Below are 23,151 nucleotides of genomic sequence, written 5' to 3' on the forward strand. Positions count from 1 at the left end.
GTGCGGCTGCTCTCTCCTAGCCTGCACGATTTTGGACCGCTGTTCTCACAAGCATACTAGTACACCTTTTTATTTTCCTTTTTGGCCGGACCCTGGCGGCCGGAGAAGTCGGTCTCGCTCGGGAACTTCGCTGCTGGGACTCCATCGGCGGGCATCCCCCCCACTGACCGAGGATACTGCCATCCCAAACCCTCGATTTTTCTCTCTCCTGACGGCCATCGCCAAGCGTCAACAAGGGACAGAAGAGGCCGCGTCAAGGCCGATCGGGCTACCGCTTGCCGGGCAGGAAAATGGATCAGGGAGGCGTCTATAGCCACTCGCGCTCGCGAACAACGTCCTCCAACGTCTTTCCACCGCAACCGCAACACCCCCCGCCTATGCTTTTGTCGCACCAAATGTCGAATCAACAGTTCAACAACCGGCGATCGCCCTCTGTCAGCACATTCAGCAACTCGAGCATACAGCCGCCCGCTGCGTACCGAACCTCGTCCAACTCGGATCTTCGACGCTCCATCTCTAACCGCTCCTTTGGGCAGCCCCAGGCAACCGGCTATGTAGCCCTGCTGCGCAAACAAAAGGCAACGGTATGGTGCGATCGCGCTCAGTACGAGGACCCTAGGCTGGCTGCCCAGCAGCGTGCCGCCAAGATGCGCGCCAACTTGGAGGTCAGCGGAGGAAGCCGAGGAGCTGGCTCAGCTGGATCTTCGTCAGGTGGCCGCACGAGCACGGGCATTAGCGCTACCGGAAAAGTCGCCGCCAAAATCCGCCATCACGGGAAGACGCCAGTGGTTGGGTATGCCAACGAAAACCATGTGGGCGTGGGAGGAGTGCCCATGCGCCTGAGCGCCACCGAGGTGGAAGGGGAGAGCAGCGAAGAAGAGGACTTTGCGTCGCGCTCGCATCACCGTAGGACGGGAAGTAGTGGACGAAGCAGCGTTGGTAGCGGCGGTCGCCGCAACGTCACTTATCGAGCCTCCTCAGGAACGATAACTGGACAGCCTGGACGGAGATGGAGCCCCGGCGACACTCCTGAAAGGGCCGGGAGCCTGGCTGAGCAGCCCGAGGACACCATGCCCGTCATCGACGATGCTGCCAGCGGCAGAGCTCAGAGCACGCATAGTGGAAGCAGCGCTGAGCGCGCAGACAACGTTGGCGAGCTAGGAGCGGCCCCAAGGCTTGCGAGCAAATCCCTGATGCACTCGGCCCTTACAAGAGAAAAGAGCGTCAAATCACCCGAGGAGCTGAAGAGACGAGGAAGCGTGGACGAGCGAACAGCCACTCTTACATCACAGCGCCTTTACATTGCCAACCCCGATTGATAACCATCGATTCGCAGCAGGGGGAAACTCATACATTCAGCACACCTATACCACAAAATCTCGTGACGATAGATCGACGCCGCCTCAGCCACCTTCCGTTCGCTATGTATGAATCACTGTTTATCAACAACAAACTCATTCGCTTTTGTGTATTATGCTCTTTCCTATAGCTTTTATTACTCGCATTGTTTGGCGTTTGGATATGTTCATACCAATTTGAGCATTGGAGGGGGGAATCTACAGTCGCTAGGGAAGAGTCATTCTGCTTTGGACAGCGGGATACATCTTGATTTTTTCCTTTTTTTTTTATTATTTAATATACTTTCGCTTCTGAAATTAAGCTTGCTGGCTGAGCGAGGCGTCGGAAAGCATGGATGACTCGGAGAGAGAAGAAAAAAAACTGTATTTTCAATGTTGCCCAAGAAAGGCAGTTGAAAAGAGAAGATAGTATGACGTAATGGTTAATAAATAATAACCTCTCTTAATTTTCCCTTCCATTGGATGATTTTGTGACGAGTATGTTTTTGATAGAACGTGCTGGAGTAGGCTTTTTGTGGTTTTAATTTATTGGCATAATGTTGCTTGGTATTTTTGCCGCCATCGATATCTAGAAGCTGGTGCATAGGGAGGTAGCAAGCGTTATCCTTTGAATTGATTAAAAAAGAAGACGCAGCATAGAGACACAAACTCGCTTTCATGTGCTTGATATTCACCCAGTGTTGGAATACTCATCGAAGTCCTGCTTCCTTATATGAAGAATGATAGTGAGTTTTGATGAGACTCGGGTTATCCGACGGTGTAAGAGAACGTCCAGTAGCCAAGAGCAGCAACATATAAGAAGGCTGTGGAAATATGTAGACTTGTTTTGCGCTCGGTATGGCTCAACTGTCTACTAGCATATCGGCATACGTGTGATCATTTGACCTACTCTACAATAAATCTCACTACACCATCACATGTTCTCAAATGGTTTCCTCTACTATTCTATCGCAGTTCGCTGTTACAAGGTGTAGTGTGGTGGGGTCGAATTTAGTATGGATTTAGAACAGCAACCTTTCGCGCCATCTCTCCGATCTTTAGCCGCACTGGTTGGGCCTTCTCTTTAGCGATTAACGCGCTCTTTAGGTGGAAAGCGCCAAATTTACGCGTCTTTAGTCTCTGGAGATCGCGATACTCATTCTGTACAACATCGTTGTTGCGCAGTGCCGCTTTTGCCTGCCGCTTTTGCCTCCAAATCGCCGCATCCACGCAATCGCTCCTCTTGTCTGGATCCCAGGTAGATACGGCACATGTGCTTTATTTGACCTGTGAACAATTTCATTGCCTAGACTGGGGCCCAAATCTCGCCTGCATCGCCAAGCTTGAAGATTCTCCCCTCCTTTGCATGTTTGTGCAATTGTGCATTTAGCGGCACGGCGAATGCGACATCAAAGGTTCCTCATATCGACTAAACGAATACAAACGCATATATTGAGGTCTTTTCAAGTCTTTTAAACCATGACGCAATTAACAATGCCTCTATTTGAGGTATCACATAATGTCAGAGAGTCGGAATCCTCTAGTCGAAAGAGAAATCACGATGAGTTCTCTGCTGAAGCAGGCAAAGTTGATTCGGCGGAAGATGTTAAGAACGTCCCGCCGGTGAGCATACAAGAGCCTGAAGATGACTGTGAATATTAACCCCCCAAGAGCCCATTTTGATAGCCGTGATGATACTGATTTCTGCCAGCATCCCAATGTTTATCCTCTCCTCTATCCTCTCCAGCTCTATCAGACGTTCCAGGCGACGACACGCTATTAGCAAACGACCTAATATCACTGTCAACATCGTCAGAATCTACAAAACAAGAGACAACAGCATCATCCGCGCTGCAATCCAGCTCAAGATCTGCTACAAATGCCAATCCACCACCGAAACGGAAGCGTCTGACTCCAGCAGAAAAAGAAGCCCGGGATAAGGAGCTTGCTGGGAAGAAGAAGGAGCGCGAGGAGAAAGCAGTAGCTCAAGCGGCCGAAAAAGCTGCTGACAAGGCCAAGAAAGATGAAGAAAAAGCCAAAAAAGATGAGGAAAAGGCTGCCGACAAGGCGAAAAAGGATGAAGAAAAAGCTAAGAAGGAAGAAGAAAAGGCGACACGAGCAAAAGAAAAGGAGGAAAAACGAAAATTGAAAGAAGAAGAGGATCGTATCAAGGCTGACAAGAAGCGAAAGAAGGAAGAGGAGCTGCAGCGCATTCAGGAGGAAAAGGACCGAAAGGCCAGAAGTCAAAAGACGCTGGGGAGCTTCTTCAAGATCCCCAGTACCCCTAAGAAAGCCGAAGCAGATGATGCGGCCAAAGATTATAGCCCCGCCAAGGTCAATTCATCGGCGGCAGAGGAAAAACAAACAATCTCGGAATACTCAAAGATGTTCAAACCGTTCTTCGTCAAAGCAAACGCCCGATTAGCACCCATTGTATCACAAATTGATAAGACGATTCAAGAAGCGAAGTCAAAGGCCTTGGACGACTATATCGCGAACCAGCAAAAGGATAACAGTGCTCCTCTCCAATTCGATCCTCTGGACGTCTTTTCCTTGTCGAATCTTCCCCCACCTCGCGGCAAACTGCATCAGCCGGTTAGGCACATAATGGAGACGGCATATAAGGCTGCACAAAACTCAGAAAAGAACGGCAGTGCAGATGCTAGCAATATTTTCACGGAAGTCCGAACAGGACTGAGCAAAATTCCTATGAAAGTAATTGCTTTCTCGCAGGACGTGCGCCCGCCTTACTACGGTACAGTAACATTCAAATCGTTTGCCCTCGGCAAAGGAAACATGTATAAGCTGGCGAGAAGATCCATGGCCCGTCGACTGCCTTTGGACTATGAGTATGACTCGGAAGCCGAATGGCAAGATGAGGAAGAAGGCGAAGATCTCGACATGGAGGACGAGGAAGAGGAGCTGGATGATGAGGACGATATGGACGGCTTTCTTGACGATTCTGAGGATGCTGGTGTCTCCAGAAGAATATTTGCGGATACTCTGCAGCCCGAAATCGTAGGCCCTTATTTTGAGGACCAGAATCGAAAGGGCTCTGCCTTGGCGTTACATGATAAGAAGATGGAGTTCATCCATGGTGAGTTATTATCCAGGGGAAAAATCCGTTGTCAAACTGTGCTAATATACTTTATAGAAGGATTTGACATGCAATGGGACATTGACCCCTTTTCAAGCAAGTACTGGGAGCCAGAGCCTGTTACCAAGGCTGCCAAGGGCAAGGCCCCAAAGACTATCAAATCTGAAAACGATGCCAAAGCTCTTCCACCGGTCCCGACAAACGCCTTCGCCGCGCTGGGTGGTGCAGGTGGTGCGAACTCAGCCCCGGGCAAATTGGTCAAACCTGAGCTTTTGAACGGCGTCAAGCAGGCCATTTTAGACAACAAAGCTCTTTCAAAGGTCGGCATTGTTGATTTCATCTTCCATCAATTTAGAGATAGCGCCTCTCGGTTAGAAGTGAAAAACACCATTGAGCATGTTGCGGAAAAGAAAGGAGCCGGTCGAATCAAGGAGTGGGAGCTGAAACCCGGCCATGAAATCACTCTATGAGGCGAGACAATGGTCTTTGGAGGTCGCGGGCGGCATTTTCGTGTTACGATTTGACGACACCAACTTAGCATGGAGTTTTTTGGACGATACTAGATTGGGCCAGTTATTCTGAGAGTTCTCATTTTCAAAGCTGGTCGTTAGCTTTGGGCCGGGCTTATTTGTTTGCATGGCATGGCTCCAAGGGTGCTGCATTTTATCGATGATACGGTTTGGCATGTATTGTATCTAGGGAGTAGCAAGCAGAAATTCTATTTGGGGTGCTGAATGGCAGCACCACTGGCTTTCTCTCTTTGAGAAAACTCACTCAACATAGATTCACTGTCTCGTGAATGTGATTTTGTTTTCAGAGTCGTTGAACGCAAGCCCGTTACTCCTTTCGATATGGGCGGGTGGATGCGGAAGCGCGGGGCACGTAAAATACAAGCAATTCGCTAAGGCAGGTCCTTGGACCCCCCTGAAGCGCCGGCGCCTATTATTGTCCGACTAAACCCATTACACGCCCATTTTCTATCTCTCTCTCTTGCAATCGCATCTCACCGCAGCTTACCCAAGGAATTACAGATGTTGAGGTGAGAACCTTGTTAAGTCTTCTTAGATCGTCGATAACTTTTTCGAAACTGCCGACCTCATCCGATTGCGCATACCACTGAGCAGCTCCTATTTGCCCGATCTCCAATTGCTCTAAGAGGGACAATCTATTGCCGTTCTAGCAGAAGCGAGATTGCCTATTATCGGAACTCGATCCCGACCGCGAGATTCGCAATGTTACAACTCAGTTGATGATACCTAGCGCTACAATAATATATCTTTTGCCAATCGGCTCCTCTCTTCTCTCTATAGCAGTTGCTTGGCATCGCGACATGCCAAGTCGCCTGGAATGGAAGATCCCTGGGGTTCGCCGTGGGCTGCAGACTCTCCTGCAAAGATAGAGCTCCCAGCCGCGCCCCAGAATGCGCATTTCTCTGCCGACAGTCTCTTCCCTCGACGCAACTCTCGGTCGCCTGCACCGTCACGATCGCCCGGATTTGAAGACGACGATGCTTGGGGTGGATGGAATGGCGGTGGTGCCGCCGACGGCAGCGCCAGCGGCAAGGAGAGTCCCGGTTGGGGGAGAAGTCCTGGGCTGAAGCCGTTGCAGATGGCGCCGTCAGTGAGGTCCTTGTCGCCGGATCCCTGGAAAGAGGTGGCTTTACAAAGATTGGACACGACGACGCTGGAGAAGGAAGAAAGAGAGTCACGAGCGAGGAGAGCTTCTGAGACGTCCGGGGACGGTCGAGTTGTGGACTCTGCAATCAGCCTTGGAGAGGGACATCAATTGCAGAGAGAGGATATTTTGAAGAGCGGTATTCCGGCTGTATTGCCGTCATTGGATGTTGATGCCACTGAGGATGCCTGGGGTGTTGAGGTGGCGCCGGAAGCGCCGGCTCCAGAGGGGATCCCTGCCATTCAGCTTGAAGAACCTGACTCGTTTCCGGATGTCGAGATACCAGTGCTTGACGTGAAGCAGGAGGAGCATGATAAAGAGCCTGGTGAACAGCTGTTTATAGCTGATGAGCCCGATCAGAAAGAGGATGCAATTAGTATCCCAAATGGCGTTGATACGAAGGAGGAGCAGCCAACCGCAGCTGTACAAGCGGTTGATGATGCTACCGTTGTTCCAGAGCCGGAAGGTGAACAGCTTCCGCCGCCCATAAAAACCGAGACGGCTACAGAACCTCAGCACCAGCCGCAGGAATCGCAAGATGAGATTCCCGAGTCTCCAGCTGTAAGCGAGACCAAAGAACTGAAATCGCCATCTTCTACTTCACAGTTTCAACCAGCTGAGCAAGATACACCTTGGGTCTTGAAAGATCTGGGTATATCATACAACGTCGATCTTACCAAGCTTGACGACTTGTTTCCGTCGACGCCTGCTATTGCGGTTGAAGCAGAACTTGTTCCGGATGTTATCATAGATGACACATTTGCTTCTAACAGCGAGCGCAAGGCGTGGTACCGAATTTCTCGATTTGGATCAAAGAGGAAGCATGATTTGGGGGACGATGATAATTATGTACGAGTCGGCTGGTCCGGATCACAGATTCGAGATCGTACTACTCAGACCGTGAGGAGATGGATGGAAGAAGACTCCATCACTGGGCGTGTGGTCTTGGGTAGACGGCTGGGCGGATCTGGCGCAGTCATGTTCAACTGGAACTCGACAGCCCCTGTAGAAATCGGAGAGTTTCTGGGAAGGCATTCGAGAAACTCGTCCATGACCGTGAAGTCTGCCGCTCCATCGCCTACTGCATCGTCTTTTGGCTGGGCGAGCAGTGTTCCTTCCTCACCAGCGGTTGCCAGACATCCCTTGGCAAATGAGTTTCAAAATCCAAATAAGCGAGAAGCCCAATCGCCTAAAGAACCAAAAGAGCCGAAAATCGACTCTGCTCGACACTCATTGGCGCTTGAGCCGCCGCCTCTTCATACTCGGGGGCATATTCCCACACCTATCAAGATCCCACCCACTCTACCCGTAAGCCAAGACGAAGATGGCGACGACGACTGGGGCGAGATGATGGCCGCTACACCGATTGATTCGCCATCTTTTACTGAGGATGAGAGGGGGTTCAATAGCAACAGCAATCGTAGCAGTATTGATCCCCAGTCTGCTTTACAGTTTGAAACGGTATTCGATAGTGCCAAAATCGCATCGCCAAAGATTGAGAAAGCCAGCAAGCGACCCTTGTCTTGGCATCTGGGGCAGACGCTTGCCAAGCCCTTTAAACGAGGAGCCAAGACGCCTTCGACACCACTGTTCCCGAGCCCGTTGTCTAAACCGATGACGCCGCCTCAGGGCATACCTACTCGCCATGCACATACGATGTCTGCCGGCGCGTCACCTATGCAGTATTCGCCGGCCAGGCTGAGTCTGAGTGCTGAAGATGAGGAAACCGTGGCTAAACTCTTACGGGATATACCGGATCTTACGTATATGCTACGGTGATAGTTGGATGGACGAGGGGGCTTCTCTCAAGGTTTTGGTGAGGGGTGAGGTTGTTGAGTTTTTGAATCCAAAAACAGATTTTGAAATTTACTATGGCATATGAAAGTAGCAAGGCGTATCTGGCTTATGCAGAATATTTGGATAGCATTAACTTGGGTGGCAGCTTAGAGAATCTATATATGAAAAAAAGAGAAATATACTAAACACGACTTTGTATATCCATGTCCAAACTGTACTGTAATTCATACTCGCTTTCATAAGAACTCGTAAAGTCATCTATCGTCTATAAAAAAACATTATGCTCGTGAGATTTCGTCTGATTTCCTCCTCTTATTCGTTTTGTCAGAATCATACAACTGCGCAAAAACACCACCGTCTTCCAGTAATAACTCTTTAGGAGAGCCAATTTCTGCTAGCGAACCTTCTTCTAGCACAGCGATTGTATCGAATTCCAGTAGTGAATCAAGCCGGTGGGCAATCATGACGACTGTGCGGTCTTTGAACTCGGATTTGATGACGCGTTGGATTTGCGCGTCGGTTTGGTTATCGATGCTAGTTATGATCAATTAGCTGTTTGTTTCCTCACCGTATTAGAATCAGGGTAAACTTACTTGCTGGTTGGCTCATCCAGGATGAGGATGCTGCTCTTCTTGAGGAGTGCCCTGCCCAGACAGAACAGCTGTCGCTGTCCGTGAGAGAAGAAGTTTTCGTCCATTTTCTCGTCGAGGGGGTTTTTACCGGCGTCAATTTTAGAGGTGATGACGTCCCAGATGGCGGCTCGCTGAAGCGCATCGGCGATGGCCTCATCGGAGTGAACGCCAAGAGGGTCGGCGTTGAAGCGGATCGTGTTGGTGAAGAGGAAAGGATCCTGGGTGAGGCAGCTGAGTTTCTGGCGGATGAGGGGTTTAGGGATTGTCGAGATGTCTTGGCCGTCAAGGAGGATTTGGCCGGTGGGAGTGTTGGCCATGCGGAAGAGAGCTTGGATGAGAGAGCTTTTGCCGCTGCCGCTGCGGCCGACGAGGCCGAGCTTTTCGCCTGGGCGGATGGTGAAGGAGATGTTGCGGAGGACGGGATGGGCAGTGGAGCTGTGATGAATGGATTAGCTTGTTGGTGGAGAAAAGATGAAATAGGTTTGATATATACTCGTATTGTACGGATAAGTCGATGAACTCGAGGGAGCCCTGAGAGGGCCATTCTTCAGGGGGGGTGTAATCTTCATGAGGGAGCAGCTCAGACGGAGTTGTTTCTTCAAAAGTCTTGATGCGAGTGACGGCTCCGAGAGAAGTTTCCAGCTGAGACCATGCCAGGATGATGCCCTTGAGATTGAGACCTAGGTTCATCATATTCACGAGCGCAATGCCCAGGAGTGCGGGATTCAGCTTCCCCCTTAGAGTGACGGCGAAAACAACGAGTAAGATGGTGAGAATCGCAACGACCAGGTCGAGGACTAGGGTAAGCCATCGCTGGATACAATTGAGAAGATAGGAGGGCTTCTGTGCGCTATCGAGAAGGGTGAGGCTTTTGGTGGAGTAGGGGAGGATCCAGCCAAAGGCGCGGATTGTGGCGAGGCCGTTGATGGATTCAAGGAAGTGCGAGTATAGTGGAGCTTTGTGTTCAATTCTTCAAGGAGATGCAAGATTAGTACTCGATTTGTATGGAAGGGAAAATATACCGAGGCTTACTCTAGAATACGAAGTTGCTTGGAGGTTCGGACGTAAAAGCGCTGGATTATGAGGAGGATGACGATGATGAAGGGGAGAGCGGCGGCGAAGTAGCTGACTGCTCCAACAGCCAGTCCGGTAACACTGATACAAGTCATGACATCTACGTGTTTATCAAGTCAGTTGAGTTCATCAATTTCGGCATTGAGAGAGGAGGAGGAGAGGAACTACCAAAGAGGAAAATGGCGAGGTTGACAGGGAGGTCAATATCGACTAGACGCAAGTCTTGGCTGAATCTGTTTCAAGAGAAGTGTATTAGAAACATTGATGATGATATGAATGGAATAGGCGGAGAAATTTACCGGTTGATGAGTGAGCCAGTGTCGGTGTTGGAAAGAAATGACATGGGAGCCCTAATATCAACGTTAACTGATGTCCAAGAGAATCTTATTCCCAAAACCTACCTCATGACTGCATTTAGGATTCTAGTGTGAAACTTTTTGCTGACGGTAGGTCCGATAATCAATAAGAAGTGCCTGATATAATCGTCAATAGGTTGGTAACTGATATTCGCTACAAGGCGAGTCTTACATGATTGCCAAGGAGATCAATACAGCTTCTATAACGGCCAAGACGGTAAAAATACTCAGCCAGTAACCCACATCGTTGCTGGATCGTCCTCGGCCATCACCCCACCAGGTAAGCCAGACAGCTAGAAAGTATTAGATTAAAACTGGTATCATATTTCTCTGTTCCACTTACCTCTGAAAGCAGAAGAGAAAGCTTGCCCAAAGATATATCCACCGCCCACAGCCAAACTGAGGGGCCGCATCGCAGAAAAGTAGTATTTGAATGTGCTGCGGTCACTTGATACTGGTTGCTCCGCTTCGGTTTCTTGTTCGGCCTCTTCGCTGACCTGGATGAGGTTCTTAATCTCTTCGACAACGTCATACTCGGGGCTGTCTTTGTTATTGTCATCATCTTCGGGGTGTGGCTCGGTGATGTCCAGACTCTGGATGTATTTGCCGCTGGATCGAAGTTTGGCGAAGGATCCTTGCTCGATAACTTGACCGTCTTGGCCGAGGGCGATGATGTGATCAGAGCTGGGCAAGAGGTGAACTTAGACGAGTTATTTTAGTAAATTGTGGAACAATTTCGTGACAGTGAGAGTTTTATGCCTTACCAGAATGAGTTGCAAGAATGATGGTGGTGCGGCTTCGACGGAGCAGTCCGTCTTTGCCGAAGACGCGAGCAAAGACGATGCGTTCTGTTGTCTTGTCCAATGCACTGAAGACGTCGTCGAACATGGCTACGGGCTTGCGGGCGTAAACGGCACGGGCAATAGCCTTTGCATTATTAGGCATCTATCATCAAACTGATATGAGAAAGCACTTACAAGTCTCTGCTTTTGGCCTCCACTGAGCTTCACCCCCTTGTCTCCAACAACGGTCGAAACACCATCTGACAACCTCGCAAAGTCTTGAGTCAAATCGCAGGCGTCGACGACCGTATCGAACCATTTATCGTCGAAAAAGCCGGATTCCGCCACAATATTGTCTCTGATTGTTGCATTCATCACCCAGGGGGTTTGGTCACAGAACGCGATGCTCGGCGTCGACAAGGAGATTTTGCCTCCAGTCGAGGATGCTTCACCAAGAATAGCCTTGAGCAAGCTCGACTTTCCTGAGCCGATCGGGCCAACAATGGTGGTGAGAGATCCGGACTGTGTTTGTGAGAAGGATACGTTGATGTTGCTCAATACCTTCTTTTCCTTCCACGAGAAAGCTCCCTCAGAAATGAAGATGCGCTCTCCTTCCTCCGTGTAACGATCAAGGGGACGGAGCTCCATACTGCTTCTTCGTGATCCGACCTCCTCGCTCTTTGTTGGCACTCCTAACTGTGGACTTATTTGCCGGCTATCGATTCTTTCGTCAAGCAGTAGGAATTCCTGGATACGCTTGAAGCAGCCAAAGGCAGCATAGGCGGCTGAAATGTTACCGAGGAGAAAGCTGAGCGGGTTGACCATGACGTTGAGGATGGACAGTGCAGTAATGGCCTGCGATGCTGAGAAGGACTGATTGTTGCTGAGCTTGGCGACAATGGCATAGGCTCCAAAGGTGGCGGCTTGAGTTAAGCTGACGTTTGCGTTTCCTATTGATGAGCAGAGATGAGTTGATCTGATCCTGGAAAGAGCCATTATTATATGCAAATTGAATCAACTTACCGACTGTGTTGGCCCATACAATCATCTCTCGATAGTGTTTACCAACGTTCAGGTCCTGATCGCGCTTGTCTTCAAGTAGATCGGTAAAACGCTCAGTGTATCCCAGCATCTTGACGGCTTTGATAGAACCAAGCACTTCAGAGGTGAAATTGATGCGGTCCTGTGTTGCTTTTTGATATACGGTTTGGCGTTTGACGAGAACCCTTCCAATAAACCAGCACAGCACAATGGAGACTATGCGTTGTGAGTATAGAAGGTAGCAAGAAATGACCGAATCGAAGCACTTACTAATAGCCATGACAATAGGGGCAACACAGACGGGGCCCAATTGTGCGTACAGCATATAGACGGCAATGCCAACCGTAAGAGAGTTGGCATACGCTTCAATGAGCAAAGCGTTTGCACGTTCAGCCAGAGTCTCAATGTCGTTGCCCATGAGTGCCAATGCAGAGGATTCGTTCAAGTCGCTGGTGGAAAGCCGGAGTATTTTGCGATAGATGAGGCCAATTAGGCCTCCTCGGATCATGGCGCCAACTCGGAAGGTCAGATGCTCGTACCATGCCGTTAAGATCTGATTAAATGATTAGCTTACAACGACTACTGAGATATGTGTACAATCGAGTTTTTGAGACGCACAGCAGATCCGATAAAGACAAAGGCAAAGGCGCCGATCAAGCCGTAACCGACATTGTCAGAGTGCTCGTCCTTGGGCATGGACAAAAACCGCAGCGCTTGAGATACGAGGAAAGGCTGGGCAATTGTCAAGGCAACTACAGCCAACCGAGGAATCACAATTCCGGCGATTTCGCGCTTGAGGATCCAAACGGTGTTGAGAAAGAGGGAGGCTCTTCGTCCGCCATGAGTCACTTTAAAATTAAGACCCTGTCAGCCGAGAATAACAGACGATGTAAATAGGACACGAAGAACATACCCTTGTCCCATCGCTTCGAGAAGATCACCGCAAGTTTCTCAGATGAAAGCTTTTCGTAAATGGCGGGCAGATCGTGGAGCGTCAAGACGGTGGCCCAGCCGGTGATGAGCAGCGAGTTGAGCCATACGAAGAAGCCGCGGTTGAATGGCCCGCTCGTGCTCTCCGTAGACGGGGTTTTGTTCGAGTCGAGCAGAATCCGCCTCTTTTCAATGTTTTCTAATACCAGCAAGGCTAGTTTTAATATTGTCGAGGTCGAAAGCACCGCTGCGTAGGAGACGTTGACGGAGAGGAGCCATTCCGTTCGTAATCGAGCGGCGTCGAAGAGGAGAGTGGTAAAGAGATAGGAGGTCAGCAGAAAAGATGGACGAATCGACTTGACGTGCTCAATGTGCGAAAGAAGGACGATGCAGCATGCGGCGACGAGGCTGAGGACGGCGGCGGCGATGGAGAATCGTGTGTCGAGTTGTCGTGATGAGGCTGTGAGGGCTAGACATCCAACCTGGATGCCGGCATATGCGCTCGATACGATCTATTGGCAATCAATTAGGAGCCTGTTATGACATTTGCAATTTCGAAAGTGCGAAACTGACAAGCTTTGGTGTGTATGCTGATCGACGCTTTGTTTTATCAGGGGACCGTAGGAGATACGCGATTCTCGGTATCGAAAGCAAAAGAAACAAGGCAGATGGAAGAACTGATAGAATGCTTTCTTCAAAGGACACTGCGCAAGAAATGGTAGGTTAGCAAAAACATCTATGATAAAATACTGTACTTGAATCATAGAAAGCTGTTTGTCGCACATGTGAAATCGAAACCGCCTCGACAGCCCTCAGCCCAGACGCCAGGGCCAAGGAAGCCATCACCACATGCCGTAGCGTTGTAGGCCCGGTGGTGGATCATTTTATGGATAGAGTCAAACAAATGCTTATTATTACAATAAGTAGTTATAACCTCATATCGCACGGTGTTTCTCAAAAGCTTGTTTGAGATGTAGGGCTGAAGAATACATGCATTCAGAGACTGTGGGGGAGGCTTAGACAATGTTTATATCAACCTCCACACGCAGTTGATAGCCACTTCTACCAAATCTATCAGATTCTTCAGAGGGGGGCCGTATACATCGTATACGTATTTCCACCACGCACACATAACCTGCCGCCTAATCATTGACGACACAAAGACCCAACTAACGCGCGGAGCACATCGCGCAAATCGACTCTAGCAGTGCTGACGACTTCCGGTAGTTGTACCCGTTACGTCGGCGTTGACTCATAAACTCAGCACCCGGATACTAGAGCCCTTGTTAATAATCGTTTATCTTGCTGCCTTTTGCCCTTTTTGCCCTGTTGTTATCCAGCCATAGCTCTAGTTCCTGCAGATAGTGGGGAAGAACCGTCCGCTATTGGGGGCACTTTTGTTTAAACTTATTTCGCTGGAGCTCGTCACAGGCCGCGTGATTGTTGCGCGGCCTGAAGGCGTAATTGGCGGGTTGGCTTGGCGAATATGGGTTGAAGATTGGAGGCGTGCACTAAGGAGCTGGCCGTCGCCGTTTTAGGCAGGTGAACTGATAACACTGAATACCTATTCCACAGTGAGCAAGCAAGAGGCAATGCTGCCGATTATGGTTCTTGTATAAATAGGTAGATGGTCAGAAAGATGTTGGACACAGCAGAATTGTCGCGTCTCTCTCCTATTTACGCTTGAAATTCATTCTATGTACAATAAAAGATGGAAATGAAGATCTATGAATTACAGAAGCTTCAAATTGAGCTAATCTTCGTGAGAGTCAACTCTCCCGTCCTCACTATTTTCGTCTGTTAAACTGCTCTTTGCCGGCGGAGGCTGCACAAACAAAAGTCCAGTCCAGGCGATGAAGCATAGCAGCGCAATGTAAAACCAAGGCATGCCAATCCAGAGTCCCTTCTTCTGCAAGCCTTGGTCGAAACACCATGCCAGCGCGGGCCCTCCAATAAAGGTGCCGAAAATCTCAGTCGTGCTGATCAAAGCATAGAGCGTAGAAGTATGCTCTGGGTCGACGTAGTGCGTAATGGTGGCTCGCGCCAAGGGGCTCACAGCGGCTCCAAAGGTCTCGATGAACAGACCAATGATGAATAAGACAATGTTGTGGCTGAAGCCCTCAATGACGGCGCCAACAAAAAGCAACGCGGTAGAATATCGTGTCAACAGCAGGTCTTTGTTGAAGGAAGAATAGCCGAACCGGTGTGCCATGAGAAGCGTGGAAATCCTAGGAAGAATAGCCAGAACGATCAAGTTGAGAAGTCCAAAGGGCGACAGGAGGAAGCTGGTCTGCGCGAGGCGCCATCCAAAATGTTTGCTGACGTATTGCAATATCGTGCTGGTATAGGCGGTATATCGTGCGGCCTGGAACAGAAAAGTAAGGAGTATAAGAGGAATGCTGGGGTTTGTAAACAAGCTTAGAGCTTTTCTGAACTCGACCAGGGCTACGCCGACTTTTCGCTTGATCGATTCAATAGATAGCTCGCTGTCGCCTCCTTTCTTCCTCCGGTCAACCGGGAGCGTCTCTGGGAGGAAGCCGAATGATAGGAAGATGAAGGGCATGCAGCAGATGGAGACAAAAATGGGAACCCAAGGGCCATACTTTTCCATCAAGAACCCATTGAGGAGGGGACCAGCGAGGCCACCGACGGTAGCACCAAATGTGAGTTGAAGGAAGCTAGCAGCCCTAGAGAAGGTAATCGAGTGATTTGCAGTCAGTATTTCTCTAGGTGTATTCGTTGTTGGAATCATTAGGAGTTGCTTACTTTTCCTTTTCTGAGCTAACATCAGCAGCCATGGCATACAGCATGGCCAGCACAACTTGGGTTCCGCCACCAATCAAGAGGAAGAGGGAGCTGGTCATTAGAATATACGGATTCTTGCGGACTTCAGACTGGAAAACTCCAAGCAAAAATGGGCCAGAAAGGGGTCCCAAGGCCATGCCGATCGAAGCAAGTAGAATCGTCGGCTTGCGCCCAATCTTGTCGGCAAGCATGCCAAAGGGAAACGTCGAGAGCAGGCCTATGCACATGAGCGAATAAAGACACCAAGAGTTAGCAGCGCTATTTTAGATCATTCACATGCAGTGATTTAGAGAGAAACGGACTCATAATGGAGTGGAAAAGGCCCAGCCATCCAAGCAGATATGCCATCTGCGCCTGGACCTCATCCGTTTTACACTTCATCTCATCAATCATGTCCAGAGAGTCGTCGCCATAATAGACGTGGCAGACGCTGTCTTCGATAAGACGGTAGAGAGGAATGAGCAAAAGCATGCCGGTGCCGATGATGGCGCATTGCACCACCGCAATGGTTCTGACAATTGAGGCTCTCGTCTTAACCTGCCATCGCGCTGCGTTGATTATCGGCGCGGCCTCGTCGCTGATGGTGGATTCAGATTCATCTTCGCGCTCATGGCCCAGCAGAGGCGCGTCCTCGCGAGCGTGTGGCTCGCGGTCCGACATGAGTGAAGAACGAGCCGCAAGACTAGAAATGGCCGAGTTCTAAATGATGAATGATCATTGAAAAGGCAAAGAAATACGTGACAGCGGTTATTCCTAGGGCGGCTCAGTATAGTCGAGGGTACAGGGGCCGAAAAAAATGGGGGAGATTGATAACGACAAAGGGCGGATTCTAGTGCGAAATAGCAGAGAAATAGTGAATCCTCCAGACTTTGTAATCACGGCCCTGGTCCGTCAGCCTCGGCGCAATGTTTTTGTCGTCCACATCATCTCTGGTGCGAGTATAAGCCCGCGGCCGGTATTTACAAGGGATCTTGGTATCATGAAGCTCAACCTATCAGATTTGCAAGTGCCGCTGTTGATATTCTGCAATGTAAGCACATGTAGATAGGATTGTGCGTTATGCATCCAGTCACACAGAGACTATCGGCTCATCCCGGCCGAGGCATATCCTGCATGAGTATCTTGTCAATAGATTCAGAACTCGTTTATTGAATCCAGACAGTGAAAAGACTTTGGCGCATGTGATGATAGCTACATGTTTGATGGAGGGGCTAAAAGTCACTGTAGCTAACTGCGTGTACTTGTATTACAGCCCAAAGAAGAGCACTCCTATGAGATTTCAAAGTGTACAAAAGAAATGAACCAATATTGGTCAAGGAAACCTCGTATTTTAGTTTTGATAATATGATAAACAGAAAAAATCTCAGTCATCTCAAATGACATTCCATTGTGTTGCTCAGTAAGCAAATAGACAACATAATTAGGAGCTTATTTCATCATCGCCATGTCTTCAACCCCACTCAGTGCCACAGCGCGCAAGTCAAATACAAAAATCTTCATCAACCTCTTCACAACCTCTCATCATTCCGAGGTAATCCAGAATAACAGGAGAAAGCAAGCAATCATCTCTTTCATACACCAGTAAACTCCCCCATCAAACCCATCATCATCATGGCCACCCCCCTCCGCATCGGCTACGTGCCTGAGCACTTTTCTACCCCGCTGCACTTTGCTCAGAAATACTACGGCCTCGATGCTACTCTCGTTCCCTTTCCCTCAGGCACCGGCCACATGATTACAGCTCTACGAGCCAATGAGATTGACATCGGCATTGGCTTGACCGAGGCGTGGATTGCAGGTCTGGGCAAAGACGGAGTCGAGGGAGATGGAGGCTATCGATTAGTCGGAACATACGTTGAGACGCCGCTCTGTAAGTGCACAAAGAGAAGACAGACATTATCAAAACTCAACATGATACTGTCATGTCTTAGACTCATCACAAGTCCAAACACTAACACGTACAAAGGCTGGGCCATCTCAACCGGCGCCAAGCGCCCCGAAATCACATCCGTCGACTCCCTCAAAGGCGGCAAAATCGGCGTCTCGCGCATCGGCTCCGGCAGCTACGTGATGGGCTACGTCCTCGCCGACAAGAACGGCTGGCTGTCCGCTCCGGGTGCATCAGACTCCCCCTATTCCGACCACGTCGTGCTCAACACGTTTGAGAGGCTGCGCAACGCCGTCAACTCGGGCGAGGCAGACTTCTTCATGTGGGAGCACTTCACGTCCAAAAAGTACTACGACTCTGGCGAGATCCGCCGTGTGGGCGAAATCTACACGCCGTGGAGCAGCTGGAAGATTGTGGCGTCGACGAAGCTCACCCAGGGCGGGCTGGACGCTCGTGTAAAGGACTTGTTTCAGAAGCTGGATCAGGGAGTGGCGCATTTCAACAAGAACCCAGACGAGGCCGTCGAGTACATTTCAACAAATCTGGACTACTCGGCGGAAGATGCTCGAGAGTGGCTCAAGACTGTCACGTTTCCGGCCAAGACAGAGGGTGTGAAGCCCGAGGTTGTAACGAGCTGTGTGTCCATTTTACGCAAAGCAGGCGTGCTACAAGAAGGCAAAGGCATGAGCTCAGACCAAATGACTGTGTGAATATATTCGTCAGGGAAGCTTGAACATAAAAGGTTGCTATCAATACAGTCAAAGGGGGATGTTCGGGTCCGCGATAGCTTCAGCGCCTTCCAGTAAGAGCTCAATTCCCAATTCTTTGCGACCATAAAATCTTCCGGGCTCACTGCGTTGCCATAGCCTAAAAGCTAGGTCGTAGTAACTGCGTTCTATATTGTTACTATGCCCAAGCTCCACATGTTTAACGCCGGGGAACTGCCTCTCGAATGAATCACAAAATTGGTCTGGTCTCAACCGGCTATATCACACAGAATCAATTCGATTAGCCTATTTTACAAACGTTTGGATCAAGTGCTGTGACTGAGCAAGAAGATTTAAACTGACCTCATTATTGCCCACCCTTTTAGACTCCCCAAACATAACTTACGCAGTTGTGGAAATATCATGTTGTCAGAGGTAGAAGTGAACAGATCAGTAGTATCAAGCCGCTGCATAAATTCGCACTTCTCAAGACTTGGACAATGACGTAGAAATGATTCCACAGCTTTAGTAGAAATATTGCACCACAGCTGAAGCCGAAGGCAATGAAGATTCGGCAGTCGACGAGCCAATGCCTCACAGTCACCGTCGGAAAGATTAGACCGCATGAGATCGACACCGATCGTTCCGTAGGTACAGGAGCACAGGTGAATAGTTGAAAGCCTTGAAAGGGCGCCCAGTCCCAACAATGATTCCCTAGGAGTGAAGCAGGGTAGTTTATAATGGATAATCAAGCTTTCCAGTTTTGCTAGATTTGACACATGCGGCAGCACATCATCTGTTGAGTCGTTAACTGTCAGTGTGAGACGTTTCAAGTTCGCAACAAGAGGAACCAGCTGGTCAATAGCCCTTGACCGAACAAATAGATGCATATGTGTAATTTTGGGGAAAGGCTCAACGCCCGAATTCGATACTGCGGCTGTAAGTTGCTGTGATTGAGACTCGGTCCATAACCATGAGAGTTGCAGCCGCTCCAAACTGCTGCTATGGGCCAACGAGGATAAAAGTTCACCAGTCGCCTCGTTGGTCATAAGAAATTGGACCGTCACCTCTTTGAGAAACCGAGCATGCCGGATGAATCTAGAAAATGATTGAAATGTGGACGTGTTTCTAAGTTTATGTATGGATAATGTGACATCTCGTACTTTCGGGCATGCTCTGGCCAACTGAGAAAAGATCTCGGATTGCAACTCTCTCTCGTCGACAAGGTGAAAAGATTGCAGAGAAGGTACCAGAAACGGTTTAATGTGTCTCATGGTGCAGATCTCGCGGAGTCGAATGAACACTTGCTTCAGGCTCTCGAACACAAGATCTCTATATTCGACATGATGTAGTTCTAGATGCTCCCCGAGATATGAAATCTGAGTCATCATGGATGCATAAACCTGTCGACGAGCAGGCGGCACGTGGAAAAGCAGGGTAATAGAATCTTGGTTAGCCCACAACTCCTGCGAGGCGATATCAAACCAGATTCGATTCACCCGCATGGCGTTCATGAGATCTTTTTCGCTTAGAATATATTGAAGGGGGTTTCCTGGACTGTTCGTGGTCCATCTCTTGGCGCCCAATATCATGGTGAGGAGCTCGTGCAGCGATAGCACTTTCTGCGCAGCCGAAGAGTCATTTGGCGCCACTGACATCGTCGAGTGAAGAGTCGCTTGATTGAGCGGCTTCTGAAAATGGCAAAAGACGAGGAATTAGATCAAAACACTAGTTACTGATGACTGATGGAGAGAGAGAGAGAAAAATAAAGAATAGCAATGAAAGACGTGTGTGTTAATGGCAGCGGCACAGAGAGCCAAATCAGTACTGTTAAGAGAGCAGTGAAGTCAAAAGACTGAAAGAATAGTTGACTTGATACTTGTTGATTGTTGTTATGATTTCTATATCAAAAAGCCATCGCATCGTAAAATTGTTCATCTCCTGAACTCCTTCTCGATTAGACATCAAGGCCATAACACGGTGGATGGTAGCTGCTATTTGGCGTTGCCCCAGCAATTTGGCCTTACAACAAGTGTCTTTTACAAGATTTAGATCTATCCACTGGTTTAACAAAACATAGGATAAATTATAGGACCTCTCGGAACTGTATTTTGCGGTTCTTATGCAAACAGCGTGAAATAGTAGAGTTGCCCTGGTCGGATGTTGGGCGACTCCAATTTATTTTCTGATATATTAATATCCAATTTCAACTATATTGTGCATATTTATACTCATCCGTAACTCTAGCGATTGCCTACTTTGCACGTCATCAGCCAATGTAAGTCATATAAGATACGAAGTCATGGCAGATGCCGCCTGCCGGAGCAGCTCTGAAAGGGGACAAGAACTATAGTCTTCTAGAATGAAAATAATAGGAATGAAGAGCAATAGCTTTACTGCCTTATTCAGCACTTGTTTGCGTGCGCGGATTCATGAAGCAAAGAGTGTGGCGTAGACGAGATAAGCGACGCAGGCGAGTCGCTCGCTCATTCATGCCTCAAACAGCATCTTCAGCATGCATTCTTTCGACGTGCCGTAGTGATGAGAAGCATCAAATCGATAATTTCATCTGCATGAGATGATAGAAGCGAATATGGCGTCAATGCAAATTGCCACAGGCCTCCGTCATTCAGATGGCCATGTATATAGCATTGCTCTCCGGACATCTGCATTACGCCCAATGTCTATAGCTACTGGAGCTAGCCGGCTCAAGATATGGATTTTGAAAGAATCAAACAGCTATCAGGAGACGTTAAGCGGGAAAATGGCGCGTCTCTCGCTACCCGTGCTGTTCATGCGGACGCCGATATCGATGGCCACTCTGCGATAGCACCCGCGCTGCATACTAGCACAACGTACCGCTTTGCAGATGATCCAGATGATCTTGTTGCTTTTCAAAGATCTGCAGGTAAAGCAGAAATGGTCATCTGCCTTCTATTCCCTCAGGCTAACGCATTAGATAGCTGGAAGAGGCCCTCGGCTCCCATGCCTACGCTCGCTATACGAGCCCCAACATGGTCCGCTTCGAGGCTATCCTGACTTCTATCCTCGGCGGGCCGGCCCTCACATACGCTTCCGGATTGGCAGCTTTCCACGCTGTTCTTGTACTGCTGAATCCGCGGCGCATTGCCATCGGTGAGGGATATCACGGCTGCCATGGAGTCATCAGCATGGTCTCTCGTATGACTGGCCTCGAGAAGCTGCCTCTGGATTGCGATACCGCAGAGCTACAACCAGGCGATATTATTCATGTCGAGATACCCTTGAATCCAACTGGAGAAGCCATCAACTTGCAGTACTACGCAGATAAGGCCCATGAGGCGGGAGCGTTTCTGATCGTTGATGCGACTTTTGGCCCGCCGCCGCTGCAGAATCCGTTCCACTTTGGGGCTGATATCGTCCTTCATAGTGGGACCAAGTATTTTGGAGGTCATTCGGATATGCTATGTGGCATATTGGCCGTCAACCCCAAGCACGATTTTCTGATGAAGCTACATAGTGACCGTGTCTATCTAGGCTCAGTTGCAGGTAACATGGAAAGCTGGCTCGGTATGCGTTCTCTACGCACTCTTGAACTGCGTGTAACACGGCAAAGCGCCACTGCGACAGCGCTGGTCTCTTGGTTCCACAACCAGCTTCAGGATCCATCCACAGCGGTTCATGAATTAGTCCAAGAGGTTCATCATGCCAGCTTGCAAGCCGAAGCAACGGAAGCAGGCAGCTGGCTACAGAAACAGATGCCCAACGGCTACGGCGCTGTTTTCTCCATTACTCTAAAGGATGCGACCTTGGCAAAACGGCTGCCAGGCAAGTTGAGTCTTTTTCAACACGCAACCAGCCTTGGAGGTGTAGAGAGTCTCATAGAATGGAGAGCTATGACGAATACGAGTATTGACCAGCGGCTGGTTAGACTCAGTATTGGAGTGGAAGCGCTGGAGGACTTGACGAGAGACTTGCAGCGGGGATTAGAAGCCTTGAGAAAAGAGGCGACAAAGTAAGCTTCCAATAGAATGACAATTGCAACTTTGTGTGTGTGGCAGTGCCCTATTTACTGCAAATATCGTATGTTAAATCAGTAGCTGATATACAGTCTTGATGTCTCAGTGATCAAACCTGGTCTGCGTCATTGGCCTTCTATTCTACGTGCCTGGCATTACGTGAGAATGTTTATGGCAGCCAGCTTCTAGAACCCTGTTAAACGCGACGAATAGACGAAACATTCCAAAGCCGGCAAGTTCCAGGTTTGTCATCTTTGTCATCTCAGTTACCAAATTGGAGATGCTCGTCGCTTCTATCGCAGCGCTGTTTGGAAGGGCGGCAACTTCCGCAAGGGCAAAATCCTCCGGGCGCTTGCTGACGTATGTCGATGTCACATTCGACGCTATTATTTCTACGCATTTCGGTACTTTCCAGCAGCTACTGCAGCCGTACAGCTAGTGGCTACAACAGGTATCAGCTTTGTCTCAACCTGAGCAGAGTCCTGATTGGGTGCCATAGAGTTCAGCACCTGAATAGGTAACACCAGACGTTCTCCTTCTTTGTCTTAGTAATAGGAGTGGCATTGGCTGCATCCTATTCAGTTATGGGAGTGTCTCTCTGCAGAAGGCCTGATGCACGCCCTGCCTGTGTGACACAAGATCGCTACGACAGCGGGACATTCCTAATCTACGTAAGCACTTTACTTGGACAGATGCCCAACGCCGATTGAACCCCGTCATAATCTCCGAACAACCTCAATCGCGAGGTTTCCATGCGACGGTATCTGATGGGAAATTCCGAGACATATGGAATCAACGAAAAACAAGCGAGAGCCCTGCAGCTGCAACATAGACTCGCGCCCGAGCTCCATGTTAGCGCAAGCCCAGTCGACGATGGCGCCTCTAGCAGCCAATCGGCCGATCCAAGCGATGCATCCGAGTAGAGCGGGCCAGTCTGGAGCTCAGGTCAGCAAGCGTTGGAGGCGCCTCCGCAGAAACAGGTGAGATGATGTAGCTGGGCTGAGAAGAGGAGAAAAGTATATATAACCCCGGA

General features: G+C 49.3%; 8 protein-coding genes across 8 annotated transcripts; 5 read left to right on the top strand and 3 right to left on the bottom strand.

Annotated features, from left to right (window-relative positions):
- Positions 1-290: 290 nt before the first annotated feature.
- TGAM01_v207091 (hypothetical protein) lies at positions 291-1,319 on the top strand (the record flags this gene model as incomplete). The annotated part of the gene is made up of 1 exon (XM_018804157.2): positions 291-1,319. The coding sequence occupies one exon, from the start codon at positions 291-293 to the stop codon at positions 1,317-1,319; it is 1,029 nt and encodes a 342-aa protein (XP_018662586.2).
- A 1,497-nt stretch (positions 1,320-2,816) lies between these two features.
- Positions 2,817-4,904, top strand: TGAM01_v207092 (hypothetical protein; the record flags this gene model as incomplete). Its single annotated transcript, XM_018804156.2, has 3 exons — positions 2,817-2,988; positions 3,049-4,434; positions 4,492-4,904. The coding sequence occupies 3 exons, from the start codon at positions 2,817-2,819 to the stop codon at positions 4,902-4,904; spliced, it is 1,971 nt and encodes a 656-aa protein (XP_018662585.2).
- An 877-nt stretch (positions 4,905-5,781) lies between these two features.
- On the top strand, positions 5,782-7,887 carry TGAM01_v207093 (hypothetical protein; the record flags this gene model as incomplete). The annotated part of the gene is made up of 1 exon (XM_018804155.2): positions 5,782-7,887. One exon carries the CDS (start codon positions 5,782-5,784, stop codon positions 7,885-7,887), a length of 2,106 nt encoding a protein of 701 aa, XP_018662584.1.
- Positions 7,888-8,183: 296 nt separating this feature from the next.
- On the bottom strand, positions 8,184-8,854 carry TGAM01_v207094 (hypothetical protein; the record flags this gene model as incomplete). The annotated part of the gene is made up of 2 exons (XM_024550012.1): positions 8,184-8,439; positions 8,499-8,854. 2 exons carry the CDS (start codon positions 8,852-8,854, stop codon positions 8,184-8,186), a joined length of 612 nt encoding a protein of 203 aa, XP_024405248.1.
- Positions 8,855-9,906: 1,052 nt separating this feature from the next.
- Positions 9,907-10,605, bottom strand: TGAM01_v207095 (hypothetical protein; the record flags this gene model as incomplete). The annotated part of the gene is made up of 4 exons (XM_018804154.2): positions 9,907-9,961; positions 10,013-10,084; positions 10,140-10,260; positions 10,311-10,605. Coding segments are annotated over 4 exons (543 nt in total), but the record flags the coding sequence as incomplete, so codon positions are not given.
- A 3,868-nt stretch (positions 10,606-14,473) lies between these two features.
- Positions 14,474-16,185, bottom strand: TGAM01_v207096 (hypothetical protein; the record flags this gene model as incomplete). The annotated part of the gene is made up of 3 exons (XM_018804153.1): positions 14,474-15,407; positions 15,487-15,742; positions 15,828-16,185. The coding sequence occupies 3 exons, from the start codon at positions 16,183-16,185 to the stop codon at positions 14,474-14,476; spliced, it is 1,548 nt and encodes a 515-aa protein (XP_018662582.1).
- A 951-nt stretch (positions 16,186-17,136) lies between these two features.
- TGAM01_v207097 (hypothetical protein) lies at positions 17,137-18,123 on the top strand (the record flags this gene model as incomplete). Its single annotated transcript, XM_018804152.1, has 2 exons — positions 17,137-17,395; positions 17,492-18,123. The coding sequence occupies 2 exons, from the start codon at positions 17,137-17,139 to the stop codon at positions 18,121-18,123; spliced, it is 891 nt and encodes a 296-aa protein (XP_018662581.1).
- Positions 18,124-20,835: 2,712 nt separating this feature from the next.
- TGAM01_v207098 (cystathionine beta-lyase) lies at positions 20,836-22,592 on the top strand (the record flags this gene model as incomplete). The annotated part of the gene is made up of 5 exons (XM_024550013.1): positions 20,836-21,042; positions 21,084-22,114; positions 22,161-22,182; positions 22,332-22,478; positions 22,554-22,592. 5 exons carry the CDS (start codon positions 20,836-20,838, stop codon positions 22,590-22,592), a joined length of 1,446 nt encoding a protein of 481 aa, XP_024405249.1.
- Between the last annotated feature and the right edge of the window lie 559 nt (positions 22,593-23,151).

This window comes from Trichoderma gamsii (assembly GCF_001481775.2).
Source record: "Trichoderma gamsii strain T6085 chromosome Unknown Scaffold_25.2, whole genome shotgun sequence".
NCBI lineage: Eukaryota > Fungi > Ascomycota > Sordariomycetes > Hypocreales > Hypocreaceae > Trichoderma > Trichoderma gamsii.